The 26,983-nt window shown below is 41.2% G+C and overlaps 1 protein-coding gene across 3 annotated transcripts; it reads left to right on the top strand.

Moving 5' to 3' along the window:
• Nucleotides 1-2,698: 2,698 nt before the first annotated feature.
• On the top strand, nucleotides 2,699-26,474 carry AAAS (aladin WD repeat nucleoporin). 3 transcript variants are annotated; one of them, XM_070740748.1, is made up of 19 exons: nucleotides 2,719-2,890; nucleotides 2,996-3,124; nucleotides 3,630-3,852; nucleotides 4,964-5,090; nucleotides 8,504-8,631; nucleotides 10,338-10,450; nucleotides 11,630-11,721; nucleotides 11,956-12,002; nucleotides 12,529-12,627; nucleotides 14,157-14,300; nucleotides 15,420-15,540; nucleotides 16,041-16,165; nucleotides 16,324-16,384; nucleotides 17,273-17,363; nucleotides 17,795-17,888; nucleotides 18,353-18,420; nucleotides 20,766-20,841; nucleotides 22,824-22,908; nucleotides 26,104-26,474. In XM_070740748.1, the coding sequence occupies exons 3-19, from the start codon at nucleotides 3,776-3,778 to the stop codon at nucleotides 26,245-26,247; spliced, it is 1,692 nt and encodes a 563-aa protein (XP_070596849.1). In that variant the 5' UTR covers nucleotides 2,719-2,890; nucleotides 2,996-3,124; nucleotides 3,630-3,775; the 3' UTR covers nucleotides 26,248-26,474. The 3 variants fall into 3 exon arrangements, with proteins under 3 accessions (XP_070596847.1, XP_070596848.1, XP_070596849.1); XM_070740746.1 differs by lacking the exon at nucleotides 2,996-3,124 and having other exon boundaries at nucleotides 2,699-2,890; XM_070740747.1 differs by lacking the exon at nucleotides 2,996-3,124 and having other exon boundaries at nucleotides 2,711-2,894.
• Nucleotides 26,475-26,983: the final 509 nt, after the last annotated feature.

Genomic DNA, 26,983 nt, shown 5'->3' with positions numbered 1-26,983 from the left:
TACAATTACCCAATAATAGGATGTAAACTGTGCATTCAGTCAGTGTACTGCCCATCCGTGTTCTCAGTTCATATTTGACAATTCTCAGATATATTTGGCAATTAGTGTTGCCAAATTTCATTCCCTCAAGAGTTATGGGTCTCGACTCTCGGTATTCTATATTTAAGCCCATTTGAGGTATCTTTGCTCGCAAAGTTTTTTTGACTGGTGATGCAGTTATTATTTCATACGGTGTGGCAAAATGCAGCATATAAATGTGACGCCATTTTGCCTAGCTAAAGGTTACAGACATGCAAGTTTTAGCAGTAAATAGATGGATGCATGTACAGTATTTTATACCCATTAATTTAAAAAAAACCTCTAACTTGAGCTCAAACAAATAAATCGAGCTTTATTTCGGTTAATTTTGAAACCCAGAGAACTTGCATAGAACATCATAATCTAACCTGTTTGCCTTCTAGTTAATTAACAGAAGGGAACAACAGTAGCAGTCAGTTCACAGGTCTTGAATTGCCACAGCTCCTGATACAAACATTCTTGTGTACCCTCATTCCACACAAAAAGGAAATGTTGCATATTCCTGCAATCACGCCTTCCATCTCTAAATAAACAAACTGCAGAAAAACATTGAGCTCTTTATAGAAACGTTTCTTCTTTCAAAATAGAAGAGGAGTTTCTATTATAAATACAGCCGTAACAACGGATAGGCGGTGGGGGGGACCCTTTCTGTCCCCCTGCTGTTCTGTTTAAGAAAAATAACAAATCTTATGTTCCCGGGTCACCCTGACCCGGACCGAAAACTCTTCATTTGCAGTGCTTATGTTTGGTCTTTTTGAAAGCTTTTTTCACTTGGAAAGTAGTCTGAACATTTCTGCACACAATGATATGAAAATTGAAATGAAAAAAGTAAATCTTGTTGGTTTATTTTGCGGATATAATGCACGCCCCCCCTGTTTTTGTGAAATTTGTTTCAATTTATGGATAGTTTTGCTTGCAAAATGCATTCTATTTTACTAAAGTTGCTATGGGATTGGTAGCTTGAACATTTCTGAACATAATGATATGAAAATTGAACTGGAAAAATTGATGCATATTGGTTTATTTTGTTGATGAAATGCACGCCCCCCCCCGTTTTTTTTAAATAGTCTTCACTTTATGGATAGTTTTGCTAGCAAAATACATTCTATTTTACTAAAGTTGGTGTGGGATTGGTAGCTTGAACATTTCTGAACATAATGATATGAAAATTGAACTGGAAAAATTGATGCATATTGGTTTATTTTGCACATAAAGTATGCCTCAATTATTTCAATTTATATAAAAATTATGCTGTTAATTTCAAACTTACATACTTTTTTTTAGTAAAATGGATTTGTTTCATAAAATTAGTTCTCTGGCTACAATGTGGTTGATTTTCAAAAGGATATTCCAAATATTTCTAGACAAATATGTATAAACAGTGACAATAATGGCACACAGCAAGGCCGAGGGGGGGGGGTGGCCCTTTTGTGGCAAAAATAAACCAATAAGAACCATTTTTTTCAGTTCATTTATATTTTTCTTATATTCAGAAATGTTCAATTTAGTATATCAAACCTTTTGGGGGAAAATTCCTTAGGGATTTGTAGCCTTAAAAAATAGAAATTGACACGAAATTAAAAAAGGATGGGGGGAGGGGCTTTTTGATCAAAATAAAAATATAAGTCTCAATTTTTCCAGTTCAATTTTCATATCATTATGTTCATAAATGTTCAAACTAGTTTTCCAGTTGAAAAAGTTTTCAAAAAGATCAAATTCAAGTACCTAAAAAAATTATTTTTGGTCCGGTCACATACGAACAGAAACAGATTCAAAGTTATGATTTTTTTTTTGCCCAGAAAACAATTAGCCACCACCCCAAAAATATTTTTTGATGATCAGCATTGTTAAATTGAGTAAATGAATGCCTAAGATTTTAAAGAATATTTCGGATTTGGAGCATAAAAAAATAAAAAGTGAAAATGGTTGCAAGCAGCCAAGGGGGGGGGGGAGGCCTTATTTCTGATGTTAAAAAACCAATAAGAATCATTTTTTTCAGTTCCTTTATATTTTTCTTATATTCAGAAATGTTCAAGCTACCAATCTCACACCAACTTTAGTAAAATAGAATGCATTTTGCAAGCAAAACTATCCATAAATTGAAAAAATTTTCACAAAAACGGGGGGGGGCGTGCATTATATCCGCAAAATAAACCAATAAGATTTACTTTTTTCATTTCAATTTTCATATCATTGTGTGCAGAAATGTTCAGACTACTTTCCAAGTGAAAAAAGCTTTCAAAAAGACCAAACATAAGCACTGCAAATGAAGAGTTTTCGGTCCGGGTCAGGGTGACCCGGGAACATAAGATTTGTAACTTTTTTTGCCCAGCAAAAACTAAGCCCCCCCCCCCCCCCCCCAAAAAAAAAAATTCTCATAGAGAGAACCCCTGAAATGATAAATAGTCATGAAATTTCAAGTTTCAGATATGCAGGGAAAATTTTTTACAGGGACTCAAACTTGGCTTCGGGTCACATACGACCCGAACAGAACAGCAGGGTTAAGTCGGGCGCGTAACAGGGGTTCTCAATGCTTGTCTCTTAAAGTTTAAGAGACAAGCATTGAGAACTCCTGTTACGCGCCCGATCCACTAGGAGGCGAATCCATCCCTTAAACCGAGCCAGTTCGAGATCCGCAGCGAAGGCAAAGGAAAAGCGTTCGCTTTTTTTTTTCTCTTTTGACCCTGTGCAGCGCCCGTCGCCGCTGCCTGAACGGTTACCCGCGAAAAGCCGAAGTTGGCTAGAGTGCCTTCGCTTTGGGCCTTCCTTCGTTCCCAACCGAAGCAGATTTGGGCGAGAGATTCACGGCCGCGTAAGTAAGTGAGACAGGCCCGGCCAGGCCTAGTCTCGCTGCTGGCAGAGCGGGAGGGGGGGAAAGTGGGGCTCGGCTAGGCCTTTTTCCTTTTTCCTGCCTCAGCCGAGCACTCCGGATCGAAGACAGGGGGGGAAGCAGCGCTTGGCAGTCCGCCTCAGTTGGTTTCGAGGAAATGTGGAGGTGCACCGAGTTGTATTTTTCCTCACGTCAGGCCACCGCTTTGGGGATAAAGTGAGTCCACTGGGATTGATAATAGTTCCGGTCACAGGGAGTCCTCGACTTACGATCATGACGGATTTCAATTTTGTTCAGTGAGGCAGTTCATAAGTGAGTTTTCCCCCACTTTGCACCTTTTCTCGCCACAGTTATTAAGTGAATCATTGCAGCTATTAGTAGCACAATTGTTAAACGAATCTGTTGACTTTGTTGGTCTGAAGGTTGCAAGAGGGGATCACAACATTCCAGAATGGTGTGACCGTCATAACTATGAGTCAGTTGTTAAGTGTCTGAATTTTCAACATGGAGCTAATGCAATGTTCTTAAATGTGAACAATGGTCATGAGTCACTTTTTCCCCATGTTGTTATAACTCAATGGTCACGAAATGAATTGCTGTAAGTTGAGAACTTCCTGTACAGTTATAATATTATTGTTTTATCAGAAGGGGTAGCTGTCAAAGTGGGGACTGCTGGATGTATAATCGTTGTTGCTATTATTGCTATTGTTACCTCTTTCAGATCATCCAAGATGTTGGTAATGACCTGAATGCACAAAAGTGATAAACACAGGAATCTTTATGCTGGAGTCCACGTTTCTGAAAGTCCCTGGATTTGAACAAAAGTCCATATAATCCAGTAGTCTGTATCTTGGCACGGCCAGCCAAATGCCTTCTGGAGGCTCACCGCTAGCAGGGCATGAGACCCACCAGTCTGTCCTTCTCTCTCCAACCCCCAGCAACAGGTATTGAATGGCATGCTTTGGGCAATAAGCAGTTAGCTTCCTCTTCCACTAACCTATTAGGTAATTCTTTGAAAGTATCTTGTGCCTAATTCTGTGCATATTTACATGGAAATAAAGTGGATTTAGGCAACCAACTTCCAAGTACGGTAAGAGCAGATAAGAATCATTGTAGTGTTACTGATAGTCTGAACTAATGACCCATTTAAAAAAGGATGCCCTATTCTGCTGTTTCCTTGAGAGTTCAGTGCATGATGATTGCATTTTTTTTAAAAAAAACAAACCTTTGTGAATTGTTCATGACTTTGAATCTGTGCACCAAGTTTTTTATAAAATGACTTGAAGTTGTAAAAGCAACATTAATGATGCACTATGCTGTATATTTGATGCAGGCAGTCTTTGAGTTAGGATTGTAATAGAGCCCACCCATCATGGTCATAACTTGTGATGGTCATAAAGCCAATCGGTGGTCATTCAAAAAACCAATGGACACTATAATAAATTGCGAGATGGAAAAATCAATGTTCTGTTTGCATTTTCAAAACATAGTCGAAAGTAAGGAAGAAGATATTTTCGAATTAATGGTGAATGAACAAGGGAAATTGAAATAAAATCAGGAATTGTAAGCACCATATGGGGGGCAACCATAACAATTTATAATCCAGGTCATGAGTACCCAGTTCTTAAAATGACCTTAATCCTATTTAATTGCTGTAGAATTGTAAAAACCCACCTGTTCTTTTGTGTGTTGGATCAGAATAGTAGAGCCTTTTTTTAATGAGAGCGTACAGGATTTTGTTATTACTAGCCCTGATGATGTGTTTTTGCCAACTTAATTTGCTTCATTATATTGTTTAATTTTCTTTTCTGATTCTTATTGCTATTCACCACTCAAAGTCACAAATTATGAGAGGGTCAATTTTGCAAAGCTTTTAAGTCAATTGCCTAAATTATTTGTAATGAAGTAGGGGCTAAAACTTGCTACTGGCCTCTCTGGAGTAGTTAGTAGTGCTATATTTAGCAATGTGCAATTACTTTGAAACGTCCACTCCAGCATGGTGTGCCTTTTTAAGGAGTCTCTTTTCTTTCTCTTTGCTTTTTTCTCAATGACCAGAAAGATGTGTTCCCTAGCACTCTTTCCAGATCCACCTCCTCCAAGTGACATCACCCTTTATGAATTCAACAATGCCTTAGTTTCTGGCCGGAGCTATGAGAAGCTTCCACTTAATTTCCAAGGTCAGGTAAGTCATAATTTTCGATCATCAAAAGAAATCAGCTACCATCTTCTCTTAATAATAGGAAGCCTTCTAGAAATTTAATGTCTGATAGATACTTGACTTTAAAAATAAGGGGGGGGGGGTTTAACAATTTGAACTTTTCTTTAATCTGCTTGAAAGAATTAGCGATGGGTCCCTGTCTGTACTCTAGTGGATCAATACTTCAACTCCTTGTTTCATTGAATTAAATATTTCTGGAAGGGCTACCAGATCTGAATTGCAAAAATCCCGACATCCATTAAATGATATTGGAATTATTGCCTTCTAATGGCTGCCTGGGTTGTAACAGCTCACCTCTGGTAGCCTTTATCTTCAGTGATTTGGGAAAAATAAAGTGGTAGGAATCAGCCTCAAAATATAAATAAAAATTAGGAAGGGCAGAAGAATTAATTACAGTAAAAGCAGTACAGGTCTCATTTTAACAACCATTCATTCATTCATTTATTCAACTTCAATGCTGTTCGATCCCATGGGACTCAAGGCAGTTTACAATAACATAAAATGCAATACAATAATAACAGTAAGAAGCCAACTATAAATACTAAACTATAAAAAAAAAACCCATTATAAAACTCCCAATACAATCCGATCAAACAACATGCATACCAATCAACATATTTTGGGTGTGACAAGTGTTAATATTCATGGCCCCCAGGCCTGTCGGCAAAGCCAGGTCTTTGCAGCCTTTCAGAAGTCCAATAGGATGGGAGCAGTATGTACTGTTGAGCAGAGTTGGTTCCATAGAGCAGTGTTTCCCAACCTTTTTTGAGCCGTGGCACATTATTCACATTTAGAAAATCCTGGGGAACATTGAGCGGGGGGGGGGGGGGGTGTCGCTAAAAAAAAGTTTGGACAAAAAAAATCTCTCTCTTCCTCCCTTTCGCTCTATTTCTCTCTCTCTCCCTTCCTTCCTCTTTCTTTCCCCCTCTCTCTCCATCTCTTTGTTTCTCCCTTCCTTCCTCTCTTTTTTGCCCTCCTCTTTCCCTCCTTCCCTCCCTCTATGTCTTTCCCTCACCCTCCTTCCCCCTCTTTCTCCCTCTCTTTCTCTCTCTCCCTCTCTTGCTATCTTTCTCTCCCTCCCTCTCTTGCTATCTCTTTCTCTCCCCCCTCTTTCCCTCTCTCTTTCTCTCTCTCCCTCTCTTGCTATCTCTTTCTCTCCCCCCTCTCTCCCTCTCTTGCTATCTCTCTCTCTTTCTCTCCCTCTCCCCCCTCTCTCCCTCTCTCTTTTCCCTCTCCCTCTCTTTCTCTCCCCCCCCCTCTCTCTCTCCCTCTCTTGCTATCTCTTTCTCTCCCCCCTCTCTCCCTCTCTCTTTCTCTCCCTCTGTTCCGGAGCTTCGCCTCACAGCTGACCACTCTGCCGCTGCCTCACGGCTACTACCCGCTGCCGCTGCCGCCACCATCACCCTCCCGCTGCGCGCCGCCCTTCCGCTGCCGCTACCCTCCCACCAGGCCCCAAAGCTCACCTGCTGCCGCCGCCAGGGAAGCTCCAGCCGGGCGGGGCGCTGCAGTTGCTGGAAAACTTGGAAGGCGCAAAGAAGGAAGCTCAGCTTCTGTTCTCACAACTTTTTGCTCTTTGCAAAAAATTTCGAGACCAGAAGCTGAGCTGCTTTCTTCGCGGCACACCTGACCATGTCTTGCGGCACACCAGTGTGCCGTGGCACACCGATTGGGAAACACTGCCATAGAGCCAGGGCAGCAAGAGAGAAGGTCCTTCCCCACAATCCCACCAATCTGCATTGCTTAGTCGATGGGACCTGGAGAAAGCCTGTGAGATCTTATTGGTCTGTGTGAGGTATATGGCAGGAGATGATCTTGTAAATGGTCTGGTCCTAAGCCATGTAGGGCTTTATTGGTAATAAAGCCTTGAATTCTGACCGGAGACTAATTGGTAGCCAGTGCAGCATGTGGAGCGTTGGTGTTATATGGGTGTACCGAGGTAAACCCATGACGACTCGTGCGGCTGCATTCTGTATTATTTGCAGTCTCCAAACACTCTCTAAGGGTACCCACATGTAGAATGGATTGCAATAATCAAGACAGGAGGTGATGAGGGGCCTGAGTGACTGCACTCAAAGCCTCCTGGTCCAAATAAGGCAATAATTGATAAACCTGGTGAACCTGGGCAAAGGTCCCCCTGGTCACAGCCAAGAGATGGTAATCAATGCTCAGCTGTGGATCCAGGAGGTCACCCAAGTTGCGGACCCTGTCTGAAGGGGGTCAAAGTCCCCTCCCCAACAATGGACAGACAGATGGAGGAAATGCCCAGAGCCAGTTGGTCTTGTCTGGGTTGAGCTTGAGCCTCTTGGCTCCCATCCAGACACTTACAGCTTCCAGGCACTGGCACACCACACCAACTGCTTCACTGAATTGGCATGGGGTGGAGATGTATAACTGTGTATCATCAGCATACTGATGATACCTTACCCCATGCCATTGGATGATCTAACCCAGTGGCTTTATGTAAATGTTACATAGTAATTCATTTAGTGACTGTTCAAAGTTACAACAGCATAGAAAAAACTGACATGACTGTTTTTCACATTTGCAACATCCTCATGGTCAGTGATCAAAATTCAGGAACTAGGTAACTGGCATGTATTTATGATATTGCACTATCCCTGGGATCATATGATCACCTTTTATCTTCCCAGCAGACCTCTTAGAAGTAGAGCCAATGAGGAGAAGCCAGATTCATTTAATGACCACAAGATTCAGTTAACTGTAGTGATTCGCTTAACATCTGTGGCAAAAAGGCCATTATATGAGGCACAACTCACTTAACAACTGCCTTATTTAGCAGTGGAAACTTGGGGCTAAATTGTGCTTTTAAGTCATGAACTACATATATGTGACCTTTGAAGGGGATTGGCTAATCCTCATCAGAAGGTCTTCAGAAATACCATTTGATCAGTCTAGCGTGAACATGAAAAGGATGTTCAAACAGAGGAAAGCAGGCAAAATAACAGAAAGTAATAGGCTGGGTTTGTTTACATTTGACCAACGCAAACAAAATTCTTTTCCAAGAAATCTTTAATTCTGTGACTTACTTTACGTAATGGTTAAATAATGTTTCTGCTAGGAAAAGACCACACATAGAGCTCTGTGCCTAGAAGCTTTAATTTCTAGCTTTTTGAATGTCTGGGCAATTTTAGTGTGGAGGGAAGGAGAAGGAAGAAACACTTTGTATAGTCTGAATTCTAATTAGTACCTGTTGGCTAATTTTAAAATATAGAAAAATCGGATGTACGGTGCTGCCTATAAACCAAGGTGAAACTGGAACCTTGATTTGTTGTCCTATTATCAAGCTTTATTTTTGCTACAAATAATTTTGTTCAAGGAATTTCACTTTCTTCTTAATTCTATGGATAATTGTGCAGATGGAAAGTCTTCCTACCCCCACTATTCCCAAAGAAAACCTGAAAGCTTTCAGTCGCCTGGAACACAGCACCAAGCCGGCCTTCATTCATCACCAGGAGTCGCTCTGGAAGAGGTGCATCAGAGCCTGGTGAGTTCGGATTGGGTTAGGATGGTCATGTCAGATTTCGTGTTTCCACACACCGGTTGCCCTGAGCTTTAAGAAAAGTGCACAACGACGCAAAACTGTTGTGAAGAAGGAAATTGTATAAATTCCCATGTCGTGTCTTTTTAAATGTTTAATAAAAAGGAAAAAGGAAAGTGCTCACTCCCAGTTCTTGGCTGAAGAACTATAAGTGGAACGCTTGGTATTTTTTTTCCTGGGTTTTGTCTCTGTGCTGTTTTCTTTTTTTCACGAATTTCCCACTTGTAGTGTATGAATCAGAGGTTAGGGTGGAGAAAAGAAGAAAAAAATAGATTAAAAAGTGGCAGCAGAATCTTAGGATGACCTTGCTTTCTGGTGATTAGATCAGATTTACAAGCCTACAAGCCTTCCACCTTCATGGTCTTTGTTCAGCTTTTACACAGAGGTTATTTTCAGTTTTAAATACAGAGTTGTTTAATGTTCACAACATACTTTAAATCAGTTAAGAGAACTGCATTTGTTCTTCTTGGCATTGATGCTTAAAAAGATATTTCTTATTTTAGACGGTAAATTGGGTAATACAGTGTTCCCTCGATTTTCGCGGGGGATACGTTCTGAGACCGCCCGCGAAAGTTGAATTTCCGCGAAGTAGAGATGCGGAAGTAAATACACCATTTTTGGCTATGGACAGTATTACAAGCCTTCCCTTAACACTTTAAACCCCTAAATTACTATTTCCCATTCCCTTAACAACCATTTACTCACCACTATTACTGGTACTCACCATTGAATAAGACACTTAGTGATCCTGATATTTATAAACATAATTATTTATTAACAATAATTAATTTTTTTGTTATTTATTTGCAAAAATTATTAGTTTGGCGATGACATATGACGTCATCGGGCGGGAAAAACCGTGGTATAGGGAAAAAAACGTGATGTATTTTTTAATTAATATTTTTTGAAAAACCATGGTATAGGCTATCCGCGAAGTTCGAACCCGCGAAAATCGAGGGAACACTGTACTACAAATAAATATTCTCTGCACAACCTATCCTTTTGATTGGCATCAACTGGTATTTTATGCATAAGAAGCAGTTAGAGAATGGCCTGCTAAGCTATAGTTATTTGTTTGATAGCTGTTAGGGTCCTGACAAGAAAATTCAGAAATTGGCTGTGGGAATTAGTAATGTTCTTCCATCTCTCTTAGCATTAAGGATGGACGGACATACACAGACACAGAATACCTGCATCATATCTCTTTAGCATTTCATAAGTGGAGAACCAGCATAACATCATGGCAGCTGTGCTTGGTCTTCTTGCCATTCTTAATATGTTTTCCCAGGCCTGGTCTGGTGATGATAAAGCAGCACAGCTTTTCTTTTATATTCTTACAGAAGAGTAAGCAAGGAAATTACTTGGTTGAGTTGAGTAACTTGAAGAAGGTTTGGCTTCTAAATGTAGATTTTCTACAACAGATCTGATCAGATACGTGGGTGATCAGTGAGCCAGGAAGATAGGGAATAAAAACCATGAGTCCGGATCACCGAAGAACACTAAAGCTCCTTAGAGAAGCTGAAAGAGAAAAACTATGATGGCAAAATCTGAAGCTGGTTTGATGCACATCAATTTATTTTTCCAATTGTATATGGAACATAATCATGCTCCCTTTCACCTATAGCAGCTTTCATACAATATATTTTATTCAGGCGTGACATTGGAGTAGCTGGTGTGCTTGAAGAACTTGCAAACGCAGAAGAGGAACAGGACTCAGACCAGGGGAAGAATAATCAGTCTTGGGTGGAATCCTCAAAGGAGCTAGGTAAGTGTACTAACAATCTACACACACTCTAATGTTAGGATAAAAAACAAGGGGCATCCCTGACAGTCTCCTTTTGTTATTTCAAATGGTTTTGAAATACCTCCATTTATTGTTATGTTTGCTTTTTGAGTAGAATATACTGTTTCTATCATTTGTTCAAATTTATCTCCAAATTTCATTTCTTTAATTTGTCTAATCATATATTTCCAATTTAAATTGTCTAATGCTTTTTGTGCATCCAGAAAACAAGAGCTACTTGTTTCTCTGGATGGGCTTCATAGTAATCTGAAATGGTTAATACCGTTCTTGTGTTGCTCCTGATTTGTCTCATTGGGAGAAAACCATTTTCATCAGGATGAATCATTTCATTTAGAATTTTTAAATTATTCCTGCCATGATCATCATAAAAAATTTGTAATCCACATTCAAGAGTGAAATTGGCCTGTAATTTTGGGTTTGATTTGCATCTGTACCATCTTTCAAAATCACTATAATATATGCTTCTCTCAATGATATGGGCATTTTAGATTTTAATAAAACTTCATTGTAGAGTTCTAAAAGTGTAGGTTCAATCAGTTCTTCCCTTGTCTCATAAAACTCCCCTAGTAAACAATCTGGACCCCTGGCCTTCAATCTTTCCTTGGAGGATTAAGTAAAGTGTGCCATATTTTTCTGGGTGTTGCATCACATGTCCAAAACATTCTAACTTTCATCTTTTTTTAGTGGTTTTGATGGTTTCCCTTGGCTTCCCAAGCGGCTTATCACCTCCTCATTTCTGATTTTGTCAATCCAACTTATACATAACAGCAGCCTGTAAATCCACATTTCAAATGCTTCTAGTCTCTTCAAGTGGATTTCTGTCAGAGACCAAGTCTCCATAGAGCAGGATGTAACATCAAGCCTGATTTTCAATTTTAGGGTTATGTAGTGACTGCAGAAAACCTTTTTCATTTTGAAAAAAGTTCTTGACTTATGACCACAATTGGGACCGAATTCCAGTCATAAATCATTATAGTCATAAGTCAAGAGACCACATCACCAGGCCCAACTTTTTCAGTCATCTTTTTATAGCAGTTGTTAAGCAATCTTGCGGTAGTAAATCTAAATGCACTCTCCTATGGGCATTTTTGCCATCAAACAACTGGTTATAAGTTGAGGACTATCTATATTATCTTTCAGCTCTGCAATGGATGAAATCTGGATCTCGATGTGCATTAGGATTCTGCTGTTGGATATCCTCCCTCCACGGCTCCTTCTTTCCCCATTTGTCGGTGAGGTTTGCATAACATAGCCCAAGTAGAAGAGAGGGGCCGGAGGAGTTAGTGACTAGGAAGTCCATAGTGGGATCAATAGAGATGTCAGATATGGTAGCTGTGCATTCTTTCCACTTCATAGAAGGTACCTTTCCTTCTTTCTTTAGCCAGTTTCTCCTGGATATTTAGGTATGGCCACTCCTAAGTGGCTGTCAGTGAAGTATTAACACTGCTGTTTCTGCTTTCTCAAAGCTTCCAAGTGAAGATATAATAGCAAAATTCTCCCAGGCTGTGGATTGGTGAGTCCTGGGTGGTCTGCATGTATCCAGTAACCAAATATTGATTGCTATCTGAATCCTCTTCTTGATTGAAAAGGAATCCAGTTGATCTGCTTTAAACTTGAATTTGACATATTTTATAAACATGATACATATTCTTTTTCTTTACTATGTATGGAAGTCTTATTGACTAGATAATCTGCAGAGCCCTTAATCATATTTCTGAATGCATGTTACTTTATGTAAATCTTCTATTTATACAGTATCAGTTAACCCTAGAATAGCAGGTATTAGTTCCGTGCTAATCATAAATGCAAGCTAAAATATTTCCTTTACGCACACATGTTTTCTGAAATAATTGTCTTGCTGGTTAGCCATTCTAACATGACTCTTCAAAAGCACTCAGTTTTCATTTATGCTGACATTTTCTGTGCTGGCATCTGGACAACCTCAACTCTGTAGCTTCTGTCTTTTAAATCCCATTTGGCTTTTAGATGGAAACAAGCCTAAATGATTATTTTTAACAGCCTTTGTCTTGCTTACACAGGGCAGGCTGCTCAATCCGAGCTTTTGCGTGGCATCCTCATACCAACAAATTTGCAGTGGCCCTTCTGGATGACTCTGTCCATGTTTATAATACCAACAGGTAAGGGACCTAACTGCCCTAAGGTAGAGCATAACTCTGAACAAATTGAGACCGGTGGCAATTAGCATTGACAGAAAGCTTGAACTCTCCAGGGTGGTGTAGAAAGTTCTATTCAAGAGTTTACTTAAGAGTTGATTAGTACAGGTTCAAAAACAAAGAGGAAGAAATACAATGGTACCTTGGTATTCAACTGCTTTGAAACTTATCAAATCTGGTAACACATTTTGATGTGAAAAATTTGTGCCAGTACCCATTGTTGTTTGGTACTCAATGCACGGGTTAGAACTTGTCGATGTTGGCTGCCTTAGCACTCATATCATTATTCCTTATGGGGAAAATCTGTTTGGTACTCATCATTTTTTGTACTCATTGTGCCTCCCAGAAACAATTAAAAGATGAGTACCAGGATACCACTGTAGTTGGATTAATGGATCTTGAGATGAAAATGGTAATGTGAGCTATCCATAAGAACAAACTAGGTTTGCTTGAAAACAAGGTGTTCCCAAAATGTATGGGCAGACGGGGAGAAGGAGATCATTTGGACTAAAGGTTGGCCATTCTGTACACCTCTTCTTTGCCCATTTTTGGGTCTATGTCAAGTAGTTTTACATATTCTTATCAAGAAGTGAAGACTTTCTCAGATGGGCCTGCCCAATTAATAATACAAAGAGGGAGGATCTGCTTTGAGAATTTTCTTCTCTGTGAAAGTTAACAAGAGAAAAGTTTTCTTTGGGCTCTCAAACTGTAGTGTGCCACCCTTCCTTGCAAGGGTGTAATTAGTTCCCTGCCCTTCCAAGTTGCTCATTGACTTTTGATGTTATTGAAATGAATCTCCCTTATTTAACTTTTTAAAAATAATTTAAGTACTTGATCATTTTTATCCTTGCACTGTAATGTTTTCCTTTTGGAAAGCTGTTGGTTTTATTCCCAACCAGTAGATAGCCAATATTAAAATACTAATCTTCTGTAATAAATAAGGCCAAACCAAGGTTTATCTTGTCAGGGATCTCAGCAATCTCCCAGTGATCATCCAATAGAAATGGATCACCACTTGCGGACAATCAGTTGTCAAACTACCTGTCTAGCTGCTCTGTATAGAAATCTACATAAATAAAAGTAATTGTTTTATTCTTGGGCTTGTATGTAGAAATGTAACTTCTTACCTCCTGGTTGGAATCTTAGGAACTGAAAGGACCATTAATCTAGCCCTATGCTCAGTGAAAGAATATTCCTGTAGCGTGTTCTTGAAGGGGACATTCAGGAAGGGGAGCCTACCTTCCTTTCTGCTAGGTCATTTCTTCTAACATGCAACTGAAATTTACCTTTATATAATTAAAGACTTTCTTTGTCTTTCACTTTGGAGCAACAGAGGACAAATCCCGATTTGTTTTCTTTGTCATGTTATTTTAAGGATGTTTAAGCAACATAGTAGCCTACATCAATTCCGTAGTCCCATTTTGCTGATATGTGCCTGGTATCCCTGGCCCTCTGGGGAAATTTATATCTTGTCTTTGGGTTTTTTTCTCTAGTACTATAGTCCCAATCCTGAAGCATCGTTTGCAAAGAAATGTGGCTTTGATGGCCTGGAAGCCACTGTGTGCATCTATCCTTGCTGTGGGGTGCCATAGCTGTGTGTTGATTTGGCACCTGGATCCCACTTCCCTTTCTACCAGGTAACCTAGTCAGGCCTTGTGGATTAATCAGTGGTGGCAGCCCATATTAGCCAGCAAGTCACAATTGGTATTATTAGGTCGCTGCTATTTGAAGGAAATGCTTATTAGATATCAGATGCACAGCCCAGTTCTATTACTTGAGATGTATTCTTAGTCTCAGTTTTCCCCAAACTATTTATTTCGTATATCACGTGTCCCTTTTCACAGGTGTACTATCTAAATAAAGAATGCAAGAAAATGAAAGACATTGTATTCATTCAGTTTCTGCTAATTGGAGACAAAGAAAGGAAAGCTACCATGTCCCATCCTCCCCACCCCAGGAAGTCTTAGCAAGTTCTGGGTCTCCTTTCAAGGACATAGGCAGCCTTCCAGCAGTTAGTGGCAGTGTATGAAGATCTTTGTGGCTTTCAGATTTCTTATTTTAATGTCTTTGTTTTCTTTAGTTTTTTTCTTCAACATTTACTGTTGTCTCAAGATTGCAAGCTTCTGAACAGAGACGATACCTTTTTATCGATCTGGGAGTTATTTTTGTGGAAGGCTGGGATCCAAATGCTTCAGGCCATTTAAGTGCCCACCTCCATCCCAAGTCTTAACTGTGCTACTCAGTCTCTCTGATGTTTGGTCATGCGGTTACTTGCTGCACACATTGTTCCTTTCTGATAATGGGGATGTGGTGAATTCTGCAGCACTGGATGATAGATGTACGGATGTACCTTACATGACACAGGAGGCATTTGCAGGACTGTTCAGTTGTTCGGGCTCAAAGGGAAAAGGTGCTTTGGAGCCTTCAAGGCTGCAGTCATAGCACCTCCCTGAAGTTCCTTCAAGCAGCCACATCTTTTTCCAGCATCACCCACTTGTCATCCACAGTGGCAGCGCAACCTTAGAAAAGAATACATTTGGGTTAAGCCCCTTCTGACCTTCAGATTGAAACTGCTGTACAGCCTTAAAACCCAGTTTTATTTTGCAAGCATATGTGCTCATATCTGGAGGCGCAGTTGGATGGGCTTACAGAGACTTCTGGTTTAATTGTGACTTGCTGAATGGGTTTTTATAAGATGCCAATGAAAATCTAAACAAATCAAAGCTTCCTGTGATCTGTATCTCTGCTTCCTGTAGGCCTTCATCTGGCTGTGCTCAAGTGCTCAGCCATCCCGGCCACAGTCCCATCACCAGCCTGGCCTGGGCTCCCAGTGGAGGATTGCTTCTGTCGGCTTCACCTGTTGATACATCCATGCTTGTGAGTATGTTGTGCTGTTACTGCTATTATACTATTATTATAGAACAGAGGTGCAAAACAATGACCCCTCTATGACTTATGGACTTCAACTCCCAGAATTTCTGAGCCAGCATGGCTGGCTCAGGAATTCTGGGAGTTGAAGTCCACAAGTCATAAGGGAACCATCGTTCCCCACTTCTGGTATAGAACAAGAGATAGCATAAACACTGTGACAAATAGAGCCACAGATATTGCTTTGTAGTGAATGCCTTTTTTTCCAGATATGGTTCTCTCGGGCAATGGAGATCCTGAAGTGTCGGCGGTTTGGGGCCAAATGTTTTTGGCAGACTTCTCAGAAGGAGACCAGGGTGCATGGTGTTAATTAATTTTTCTCCCCATCAGACTCTTTATTGGTGGTGTCATTTTAATTTAAAGTGAGAGCTACTAGAATATTCTTCTTGGAAGAAACACAGTGTTTTCTTTCCACAGTGACGTCTCTTGTTTTGACCTTGTACTGTTAGGTATGGGATGTTTCCACAGAAAACTGTATCCAGTTGCAGTGGTTTGGAGGAGGCGGGGTCACGTACCTGGCTTGGTCACCTGATGGCAGCAAGGTGCTAGCAGCGACACCTTCAGCAGTCTTCAGGTGAGCAGAAAAGCTTTGAAGCCAAGATTTGTCCTCTTTCTTTAGGGGAGTAATGGACAGTAGGGTAAGAAGAGTGAATGCCATTGCTCTTCTCCTAGCTGAATGGTGCTCCCAAAGCAATTTCATTTCTTTTTTTCAACATGTCCATTTCGTTGCAGAGTGTGGGAGGTCCAGATGTGGACTTATGAGAAATGGCCAACTATCAAAGGTCCTTGTCGGGTAGGTTGGGAAAATGGGATGGTGAAAGGTTCTTGTTTATTTACAAAAATCGCAATGCTGCCTAGTTTATACTATTCAGGGTGGTTTACAAAGAGAAAGACAGAAGTAACCGCTCTAAAATAATGAAATGCAGCTCAGTAATAAATAAACATAGCTGCCTGGTTGACATAAAATCTTGAAAAAATCCCCCCATAATCAGTTATCAAAAACCAATTCAATCATGTAGTCTTTTCATTCAGAAACTGAATTTCTATTTTGAATTTTCTTATGATTTTAATATTACCATTCATTCATTCATTCATTCTCTTTCCTGCCTTGCAAAACATTAATAAATAGGTGGCTAGGTAGCAACCAGGGAATTGGTGTTCTACAACAGGGGCAGTTTTTGTGGTCTCTGGACAGCTTTCAAAAGCGTCTTCATGTAGAATGAAGTTGAAATAACCCAATTTCTCCAAAACTAAAAATATGTATACTGTATCTTAAAAGTTGAATTTTTGGGTTCTTGGTGTTCACTGAACTTGGGTTTTTTTTAGATGTTTTATTAGCAGGCCAAGCAATCAGACCAACTTGAGAGAGAAAGTGGAGTTTGCTGACTTGGACAGCCAGTTTTGGTTGGAAATATTTTTTTCCTTGATGGTCCCTTGATTAGGATATTATTTCTTCTTCGACTGTTTATCTGGAGGTTGACTACCAGCAGGCAAGCTACATATAAGCAGCTAGCAAACTCCACTCTCCATTGGACTGATGATGTTACCTACCCTGGTAAAATTCCATCTCAGGAATACAACCAAGCATAGCGAACATCCAGATCTCAACAATCTATTTAGCAAATAATTTTCACCTGCATTAAAAGTGCATTTATTTTTCATTTCCTCTGCCTGATCTCAGACTGGTTGCTGGAGTCCAGATGGCAGTCGTTTGCTCTTCACCGTCCAGGGGGAATTTGTGATATATTCCTTATCTTTCCTGGAATACAGTGGTGAGTGTGCAGCAGTGACACGAATACGGCTTCTTAGTTTTTGCAGTATGAAAAATAGTTTTAAGGAGCATACTTGAATCTTGATCTCTTCAATGAAGTGGAGGTTGGGGTTGTTGGGTGGTGTTCTTTGGAGATTCTTGTATATGCAGAGAAGAAATGCTATTGAATAGATTTTTGGCCTGTCTGTGGAGTTGGCTTCAGTGTCTTGTGTAAGGCGGCTTCATATTTATTTAATCTACACGTATGATTATTCTGCATGATACTTGGTTATTAAATGAATACAGGTAATAAGAAAGTAGAATCTGGAAGAGCTGCTTGTCAAAGTAATCAATAACAGGGGAGACGAACAGGGAATGTGATCTGGGCGTAAAGCCACTTTCTACCAACATTCTCCTTTTGTTTGGTTTCTCTCGTAACTTCCAATGTTTCAGGAGAGCAGCAAAGGCAGGTCGGTGGGTCTAAAACAGCTTCCATTGTGGCAGATCTTTCAGAGACTACATTCGAGACTCCCTATGGGGAGGAGAGGTGAGAGAAAGGGAATATACCATGTCTGTGAAATTTGGTGGAACTGTTTCTAGCGTTCAACACTGTTGTGGTTGCTCTGGAGGGTTGGTAACGTTGGTTGCTGGAAGCATAGAGAAAACTGGGTTTGGATGGGAGTCAAAAAAAGATTCTTCTGAATAGGGTTTCCAGTAATTAGAAACCCTGGAGCTAAAATGTATAGCTCAGAAGCGGCTCAAACCTCGGGATGGGCTTCAAATAAATTTAATATAGTAATAATAATTGGATAATAATATACATTTGTAGAATGAACTATGCTTTTTTTAAAAAAAGATAGTTTTTCCTTTTTAACACTTTAAAAAAAAGTTTTTAAATTCCGGACTCCCAACCTTTTTCTTCCTGTTGCAGGGAAAGTTTGAATGTCCGTGGTTGACCATTAATGCTGAAGCATTGTGTTCTGCTTCAAGTCCTCTGTCCCTGTGTTGCAGGATTGGAGGGGAAGTGCACTCCATGGTTTGGGATCCAAGCGGGGAGAGGCTGGCGGTGGTCATTCAAGGTGAAGCCTGCTTCTTTCAAACTTGGGGAGGGGAAGCTTGGGGAAATGGAGGGCAAAGGAGGATGCCCTCAGCAAACATGCCCAGGCCAAACTCTGAGTCCTTCTCCAAATGCGGCATTTTGGAAAACCATGGGAGTTTTGCTTCCAGAAAGGTTTGTCTTTCGACTTTGTGCGTGCAGGTGATTCGTGCAGTCAGCCACAACAACCCCCTCCGCCCCTCCTGGATATACTGTCAAGCAGAAATCAACGTCGCTTCAAAAGCGCATGAGCCATAACATAAGAATGTGCTTTACGTGCATTTTGAAGGGCGTTTATAGGTTACATTTCAAGGCAAAAAGTGGAATATCACCAAACCCAAAAAAAAGAAAGGGGGTGGGGAAATGCCTTAAAGTTATTCAAAACAAGGATGAATTTAATGGTCTTCCTAGGGTGATTGTATTCCAGTACTCCTCAGATAAAATCCTCAAAATATGTTAAGTGGATTATTCAGAATGTTATGACACTTTCAGTACATTATGTGGCTTTTGCTCCTTCATTCCGTCTGCATTTTACATTCTGCCTTTCCTCCAGAGAGCTTCAAGTGGAACATGTGATCCTTTCCCCTTTCCCACAGTTTACCCACAGATCTATAAAGGCTGAGACATTTGCCCAAACTGACCCCCCTCAGGTTTCAAGATTATATATTGGGAAAAGAGGGATACGGATGAAAGAGTACCCACTTCCTGCTTTATAAAAGCACATGCGTAGGTTAATCTGCTGTATTTGAGAATGGCGCATCCTGCTAGAAGACTGAAATGACCCCCAGCCCTTTATTTTACCCCCTTTTTTTTGTAGAAATGAGAGGAAGGGCACTGTAAGCATGAAGTGGCTACTTTGTTATGCTCCAGAAAACTTTGTGTTTTAAAACCTCCTAGTGTTCTCTCTAAAGCTGGGAGTTGCTTTTTCCTTCATGATTTCTTAAACACTATTGCCAGTTAAGACAACCCTTCTCTAAGCTATGAAGAAGGGGGAAGCATGAGCACTAGCTATTTTATATATTGGGCCTGCTTTAAGTGTTATGGCTCTTTGGGTTTATAGTTTGTTTTTCTGTTGAACACCATCCAGAGTCAACACTGAGTTCGGCGGCCCTATAAATCTAATTTTAAAAAAACAGCTGAGAAAGGCTGGTGGTATAAGAGAAATGCATTGGCCAAGAAAGAACTAGAAACAGTTCCCTTTGCATCTGAGTAAACTACTCTATGTCCCACTTTCTCCCAAGCACATTGAAGTTGCTTTCTGGTTGTTGTTGTTTTTCAGATATGGAAAGATTTGAAAGTGCAATCCCAAGGGTATTTATTGGAAGGAGTCCCATTTGGTTTGTTGAAATTTATTCCCCTGACAGTGTGCACAGGATTATGCTGTCAAAGCCCACCAGTCACACCAATTGCACATGGCTGTCAATCAGTTCAGCTCAGGCCCTGTTGTGCTGTAACCAAAAGCAAAGGCTCTTGCATTGTAGTTTGGTGTAAATTGCCCTGTTTTCCTTCAAATACATTTCCATAAGATGAGAGGAGCAATATTTAAACATGCCATCAGATGAATGACAATGTACAGTAACCATGTAGATTTTTCTCCATGACGATTTGTCCCTAATCTTGGCCTTCGGATGCTCCACTGTAGCTGAGTCTATCCCCCTTGCTGCTGGTTCTGCTCATCTCTTTCCATCTTCCCTTTCATTAGAGATTTCTACAGAGAGCTAATACTTCTCATATAACATGTCCAGACAGAGTAGAATAATTTGAACATGAAGCCTGGTCATTTGAGCCGCCAGGGAGAAACCTGGATTGATTTGTTTGATGACCCATTGATTTGTTTTCCTGGCTGTCGATCGTGTTCTCAGGAGCTTTCTCCAATCCAAATGTTAAAAGCATCGATATAAGTAATCTTGATCTGCACCTGTTTGTCAGTAATGATGGCGCTGAACAAAGACTGGTCCTCAAAGTTCCAGCTGCCACAGCACCTGACATCCCCATGATCAAAATCTGCAACCATGTTTGCACTTACGAATGATTGTCAAGTGCAGTGCAATTGTGTGAAAGTCAGTGGGGAAGCCAAAAGTCAGGTTGCTGAGCTGAGTCTCCCTATTTTATAGATGAGGCCCAAAATCTCATGTACCTGGTTGGAAAGCCATTGCAGGGAGATCTGGGAATATCAGCACAAGGTCCGTCCCACCTTCAGCTGCTTTAGGTGATGGCGCCAGTTTAGAAAAATCCATTTTTTGCTCTCACATTCTGCCCACGGTTTACATATTAAGTGCTTTGCCAAGTTCCTTACTTTTTAATGTGGTTTTTTTTTTCTCCCCACAGGAAATTTGGATGCCTCCAAGACTATCATTGCAGTGTTTCGGACTCGCAATAACCCTGTGTTTGAACTTCTGCCCTGGTTTGTATGGTCCTGTCCCTCTTTATCTGGAAATGGATTCCATAAGACATTTCTTAGCTATACAAAAATAATCTAGATTTTTTTAAAAAAAATAGTTTTAAAAGGGAAGTCCTCTTCCAATTATGGTAATTATGGTAGGGAGGCAGATGAGGTGGGTCAGTGATGGCGAACCTTTTTTGGTTCACATGCCAAAAGGGTGTGTGTGTGTGCTAGCATGTGTGAACGTGCCCACCCCCCTCCCCTCCATGCATGTGCACACACCCCTGCGTTGCCCCCTGTGCATGTGCACAGGCCCTAATGAAGCCTGGTACGTGAAAAAAATGCCCAAACGGGCAAACTGGAAGTTTTGGAAAACACCCTTCCAGTTTGCCATTGTGCTGTCTTTTGCATTCTGGAGGGTTCAGGGAAGCTTCCTGAAGCTCGGGAGTGCAAAAAACAGCACAATGGGCAAAGCAGAAGTTCGGAAAATGCACTTCTGGTTTGCCCATTGTGCTGTTTTTTCCGCTCTGGGGCTTCAGGGAAGCTTCCCTGAAGTAAACTGAGAGCGAAACATCCTTTCCCAAAGCCAAAAATCATCTGGAGCTGACACAGGGCAAAGTCTCGCGTGCCTTCTAATATGGCTCCACTTGCCACAGGTGGCACGCGTGCCATAGATTTGTAATCATGGAGGTAGATTCTTTTTTTTTCTTTATCATTGAAAATTTTGGGTTAAATTCCAGGACATGTTCCTGTTAAATGAATCACTGCAGTCGTTAAGTTAGTAATACAAATTGTTAAGTGAACCTGGATTCCCTATTAACTTTCTTTGTCAGAAGATCACGAAAGGGGATCGCATGACCCTGGGACACTGCAACCATCACAAATACTTGCCAATTGCCAAGAATCCAAATTTTTATTACATGACCATGAGGATGCTGCAATGGTCATAAGTGTGAAAAACAGTCATAAGACATTTTTTCCAGTGTAACTTCAATGGTCACTAAAGAAGTAGTGATGAGTTGAGGGGCATTGTACAATAGATAAGGTTTAGATTGAGGGACATAAGACCAGTGATGGGGAACCTTTTTTCCCTTGGGTGCTGAAAGCGTGCATGCACACGCTGTTGTGCTTGTGCAAGTGCCCACACCCATAATGCGATGCCCCTTCTGCACATCCCACCCCCTGCATGTGTGACACCCCCATCCCAAAACAACAGTGGGAGAGGAGAAAAGCCTCTTTCTCCAAACAGCTGGGAAGGGGGGAAGCCTTGCGTGCCCAGAGATCTGGGAAGACACAGGCCGCAGAAAATGAGGAGAAAACTTCTGCTTCTGGCAAGAAGCTCTTTCTCTGGGCGCCACTAACGCTGGCAAGATGGTGAACCTCCCAAAACCCCGCAGAACTTCATGCAAGAAATGTGGCAATCATCGGCCTCACAAAGCCACCCAATACAAGAAAGGTGAAGTGTCTTTGTATGCGGAGATACGACCATAAGCGCAGTGGTGAAAGTCTGCGTGCATGCGCTGTCGTGCGTGTGTAATTGCCCACACCCATAATGCGATGCCCCTTCTGCACATCCCACCTGTATGTGGGATCTCCTTTTGTGACCTCCTAATGAACAAAGTCAATGGGGAAGCCAATTTCACTTAACAACCGTGTCCCAAACTTAACAATTGCAATGACTCACTTAAAAACAGTGGCAAGAAAGGTCGTTAAATGGGGCAAAACTCACTTAACGAATGTTCCACTTAGCAGCATAAAATGTTGGGCTCAATTGTGGTCGTAAGTCGAGGAGTACCTGTATTTAAGCCAAAGAAGCAGGAGAAGTAGCACTTTGGGGATGTTAGAGAGGGAATATTAGACATTAGTAGGCCAAGAAATAAGTATTTTAATGTACTTTTGATGTGCGCTGAGGTTCTGAGACTCTGCAAACCTCCAAGTTCTATCAAAACAGCCTTTAGGCATCCCTGTTCTAATGTGCACACTCTTTCTTCTACCACTTCCAGTGGTTTTGTACAGGGTGAAGATGGAGTTCAGCCACAGCTGGTCACTTTTCATCCTTGCTTTAAGCAGGGAGCTCTTCTGACAGTGGTAAGTTCAACCTTCAAATACTGAGAATTATGAATGCCTGATCCAGCTGGGAACAATTGTAGCTGTCTTTGCCATTGCAGCTGCTACTTAAATCTATGTTTTCTCTAAGTGCTGTAAAGAAGGCTAAGCTGACTAAGGAGAGGAAAGGTTTTCCTGTCCCCAGATACCCTAAAGCAGTGATGGCGAACCTATGGCTCGGGTGCCACAGGTGGCACGTGGAACCATATCTGCTGGCACATAAGCCATTGCCATAGCTCAGCTCCAGTGGGCATGTGTGTGCCGTCCAGCTGAGTTTTGGCTCGCACAGAGGTTCTGGGAGGGTGTTTTTACCCTCCCTAGGATTCAGGGAAGCCTTTGGAGCCTGGGGAGGGCGAAACGAGCCTACTGGGCCCACCAGAAATTGGGATACAAGGCGTTTCCAGCCTCCAGAGGGTCTCCAATGGGTAGGGGAAGCTGCTTTCACCCTCCCCAGGCATTGAATTAGGGGTGGGGGCACTTGCTCATGAATGATAGCACATGACCTCACTCTTTCGGCACCCGAGGAAAGATTTGCCATCACTGCCCTAAAGCGTGGGTGGCAAATTTGTAGCATCACATTGCCAACACGTGACGTATCGTGATACTTTTCTCATTTGCAGAGCTCGGGTGGACATGGCCTGCGCATGATGTATCTGGCTTGTCCACAGGCCGCTAGTTTCACATCCCTGCCCTGAAACACATACAATATAAAGTTGGCTTATTTCCCGTAGCATTAACAACAGTCTCTCCGGATGGCTATTATCTGGGTATGGAATAACTAAGATTCCTCTTGTCTATTCTAGAATATTTAAAGGGATATATTTTACTCAACAGCTGGGCTCTTCCCAGTAAACAGAGTAAGGATTACTATGTTGACTGGATTTACTAGATAAAATTATCTCCAGATTCAAATGGGGTGCATTGCTTTGTTTAGATATTACTCTAATACTCAATGATTGTTTTGGGGTTTTTTGAATTGCGTAGATTGATCCATTTTGAATCCATGTTTAGGGATTTGTTTGGATTTTGTGCCCATTTCATGATTCTATCCTGGGCTACATATACAATTAGAAACTTAAGAGTCCCAAGATTATTAATTTTTAAAAGCAAGCTTTGAAGCTCTTAAGATACTATTTCCAGATTACGGAAAGCTGAAATGAAATATGAGGCGTACTTGATTCCTGTGCCAAAGTTTTATATTTATTTTATGTAAGAAAGTACATCACTCTGACTAAAAGGAGATCAATCCCTATTTCAACATAAATCATTCATTTAGACATAATATCACTTTGGAAAGAGGTTATTTATTTATTTATCTATTTATTGTGTTTTTAAACTCAGTTCTCTTCTGCATGGCCAAGAAACTGCAGGATAAAACCAAGCCTGGCTATAACCCCCTTTAAAAGTTGCTACAAAATTGAAATTTTATTGGAGAAGAAGGAGAATATTACAACTAATGCAGAAATCCATTAGTCCATCGTTTATGCTTTGCTCCTCATAAGCATTCCTAGCTTTCTGTAGTGTGTAAATGGAGATCTCTGTCCCCCCCCTCCCCTCCGCTAAGAATTTAGGAATAAGAATCCAAGAGTAAACTATGGCTTCTGAGCATAACATATTAGAAATTAAGCAGACCAAATTTCCCAATTAACATATATGATCATTGAGTATAAGACCTGTTAATCAAAATAGGGCAGCGCCAGCAGTTTCTCCCCATTTATATTCTGGACAGAGATGAGAACTGGAGTGGTGGGAATTTGGACAGGTGAAGGAAACCTAAAAGGCCTAGGGAAAACCTATGAATATTAATAGCAATAGCAGACTTACATACTGCTTTACAGCCCTCTCTAAGTGGTTTCTTGTGCCCAACAATTTGGGTCCTCGTTTTATCAACCTTGGAAGGATGGAAGGCTGCGTTAACCTTGAGCCAGTCAGGATCAAATTCCTGGCAATGGGTAGTGAGTTAGCCTGCAATACTGTGTTCTAACCACGGTGAAAACAAACTGTTTTCAATATATTTTAAGTTGGGCAATTGTGCTTTTTTATATCTTCTCCACATTCCACCTGAGGTTTTTTATTTATTAAATATATATGCTGCCCAGCTCACTGTCAAGATATATATAAGAAAACAAAGTAGAAAAATAGATGTCAGGAAAGGAAAAGGCTTCATAATGGCTACAAAAACAATAGAAAGAAATATGCAAATAGGCCAGAAAATCATCTTTCAGATTCCAAAAGCAGGTTTATTTATTGATTTAAAATATATAATTATATTAATATATATATAGCTGTCCATCTTAAACCAAACTCTGGACATCTTGCAGCAAAGAATAAAACATATACATAACAAAACCAAAAGCAATAAAACCAATAAGCAAAAGCAGTTGAGCCTCACAGAAGAGGCACAGCACAATGCTCTGAATTTACCTTTTCAATGTTGACTTGCTGAAATGCATTTCTGCTTTAGACAAAGAGTGAAGCTCCATGACCTGGAATCTCTCCCAGCAAGAAGAAGAAAGGCCCTGTGATGGTCTAGGCTAGGGGTGTCAAACTCAAGGCCCGCACGCTTCATTTGGCCTGCAAGGTGCTTAAATCTGGCACTTGGGGCTGGGCTGGAAATATCAAAGAACCAGCCTGTGGGGCTTCTGCCGGCCAAAACAGGCTGTGCGGTGCTTCCATGTGGCCCATCTTCAGCCAACAGAGTGCTGCAGGAGGACTGGATTGGACTGAGCACAGTTATGTGGCCTCAAGTACCTGTTCTGAATAGAAAACAAGCAACATCCTGTCACTGATGGCTAACATTTTCCAGACCGAGTGCCTAAAGCGCATGTGAATACATGCATGTGCACCCAAACCCTCAAAATGCGGTGCAGGGGCCCCCACGCCCCTTCTGCATGCCCCCCCTGTACATGCATGCACAGCAGAAACCTGAAGACCAGCTGGCCAGCAAGATGTGCGCATGCCCAACCCCCCCCCCCAAATACAATGCATGCAGAGCCCACCATAGCCATGCCCACTCCCAGGCTCACACGCACACAGAGCCCTCTGAGATCAAACCCAGCCCTGATGCTGCCCTCAATGAAATTCGAGTTTGACACCCCTGGCCTAGGCCCTCTTGAGTAAACAGGAATGCTTCGCTTCCACTGCCTTTGGTTTGATGGTTGTATCTTTCTTTCACAGTGCTGGTCCAACGGAAGTATCAGCCATGTTCCTTTCTTCTTTGTGACCGCTCAGTTTCCTTCATTTAGTTCTGGGCAAAGCCCTCTCGTGCCCTTGGGCAGCTGGAGCAACAACCGGGAGCAGCCTCTGTTTTCCGATCTCTGAAGGGTCAACTCTCCTAGGACTTTGCCCTGAAGGGCTCCCAACTTCTGTCTCCATCAGCCTGGGAGTGATTTTCAATCTGATTTTTACAAGTGTCTTTCTTCCATGAGCTGGGCATGGATTACATGGTCTATGGTAGAGACTGGACCTAAGGAATGGCTTGCCTGCTTTCCGGAAATGGACAATGTTGAAGTTGTATTTAGGGCAAAAAATTAAACACGTCAGTTCAAGATCATGTTTCTGTGTACTGTTCTTCTCCCTGCTAGTCAAATAATCCTCTGTACAAGCTTGTTTTGTCTAATTGAGAGATTAACTGTAATTTTGCTGAGCATGTTTTTTGCTTGCTGCCTGACGTGGGCTTTTCCCAAGATTTTGTATTGTTCTGAAGACTTGTGAACTTTATTTCCCGGAGGTATGAAGACCAAAGACAATTTGTTGTCCTTGAAATATTTCGAACCACGACTCTTACAAATTTTGCCATTCATCATGATGGTTCAATTGATTGAAGGAGTGGTTAAAATTGGGTAGATGCCAAGTTGTCCACCACTGTTTGGCTGCGGCACTCATTGCCGTAAGTTGTCTGTTTATTCAGTGTTGGCTTGGCCAGTTGCATGAACCCCATGCACTGTGGTGTGTAAACCATAGTTTATGACTTGGTATCATGTGTCCTCCTGTGGGTTAACACAAGATGTAAACCAGATGAGTAAAATTAGCTATTGGTTTAGGGCAATGAGGGAAT

This window comes from Erythrolamprus reginae, chromosome 2 (genome assembly GCF_031021105.1).
Source record: "Erythrolamprus reginae isolate rEryReg1 chromosome 2, rEryReg1.hap1, whole genome shotgun sequence".
Classification (NCBI taxonomy): Eukaryota; Metazoa; Chordata; class Lepidosauria; order Squamata; family Dipsadidae; genus Erythrolamprus; species Erythrolamprus reginae.
This window is presented reverse-complemented; position numbering and strand designations above follow the sequence as displayed.

Bases quoted from the DNA above. Each gene is read 5' to 3' on its own strand.
- AAAS (XM_070740746.1), top strand. From the start codon at position 3,776: ATGCCTTCTGGAGGCTCACCGCTAGCAGGGCATGAGACCCACCAGTCT. The intron at 8,632-10,337 runs GTGAGTTCGGAT...TATTTTATTCAG, and splicing joins AAGAGGTGCATCAGAGCCTG to GCGTGACATTGGAGTAGCTG. The intron at 20,842-22,823 runs GTTTGTATGGTC...TACCACTTCCAG, and splicing joins GTGTTTGAACTTCTGCCCTG to TGGTTTTGTACAGGGTGAAG.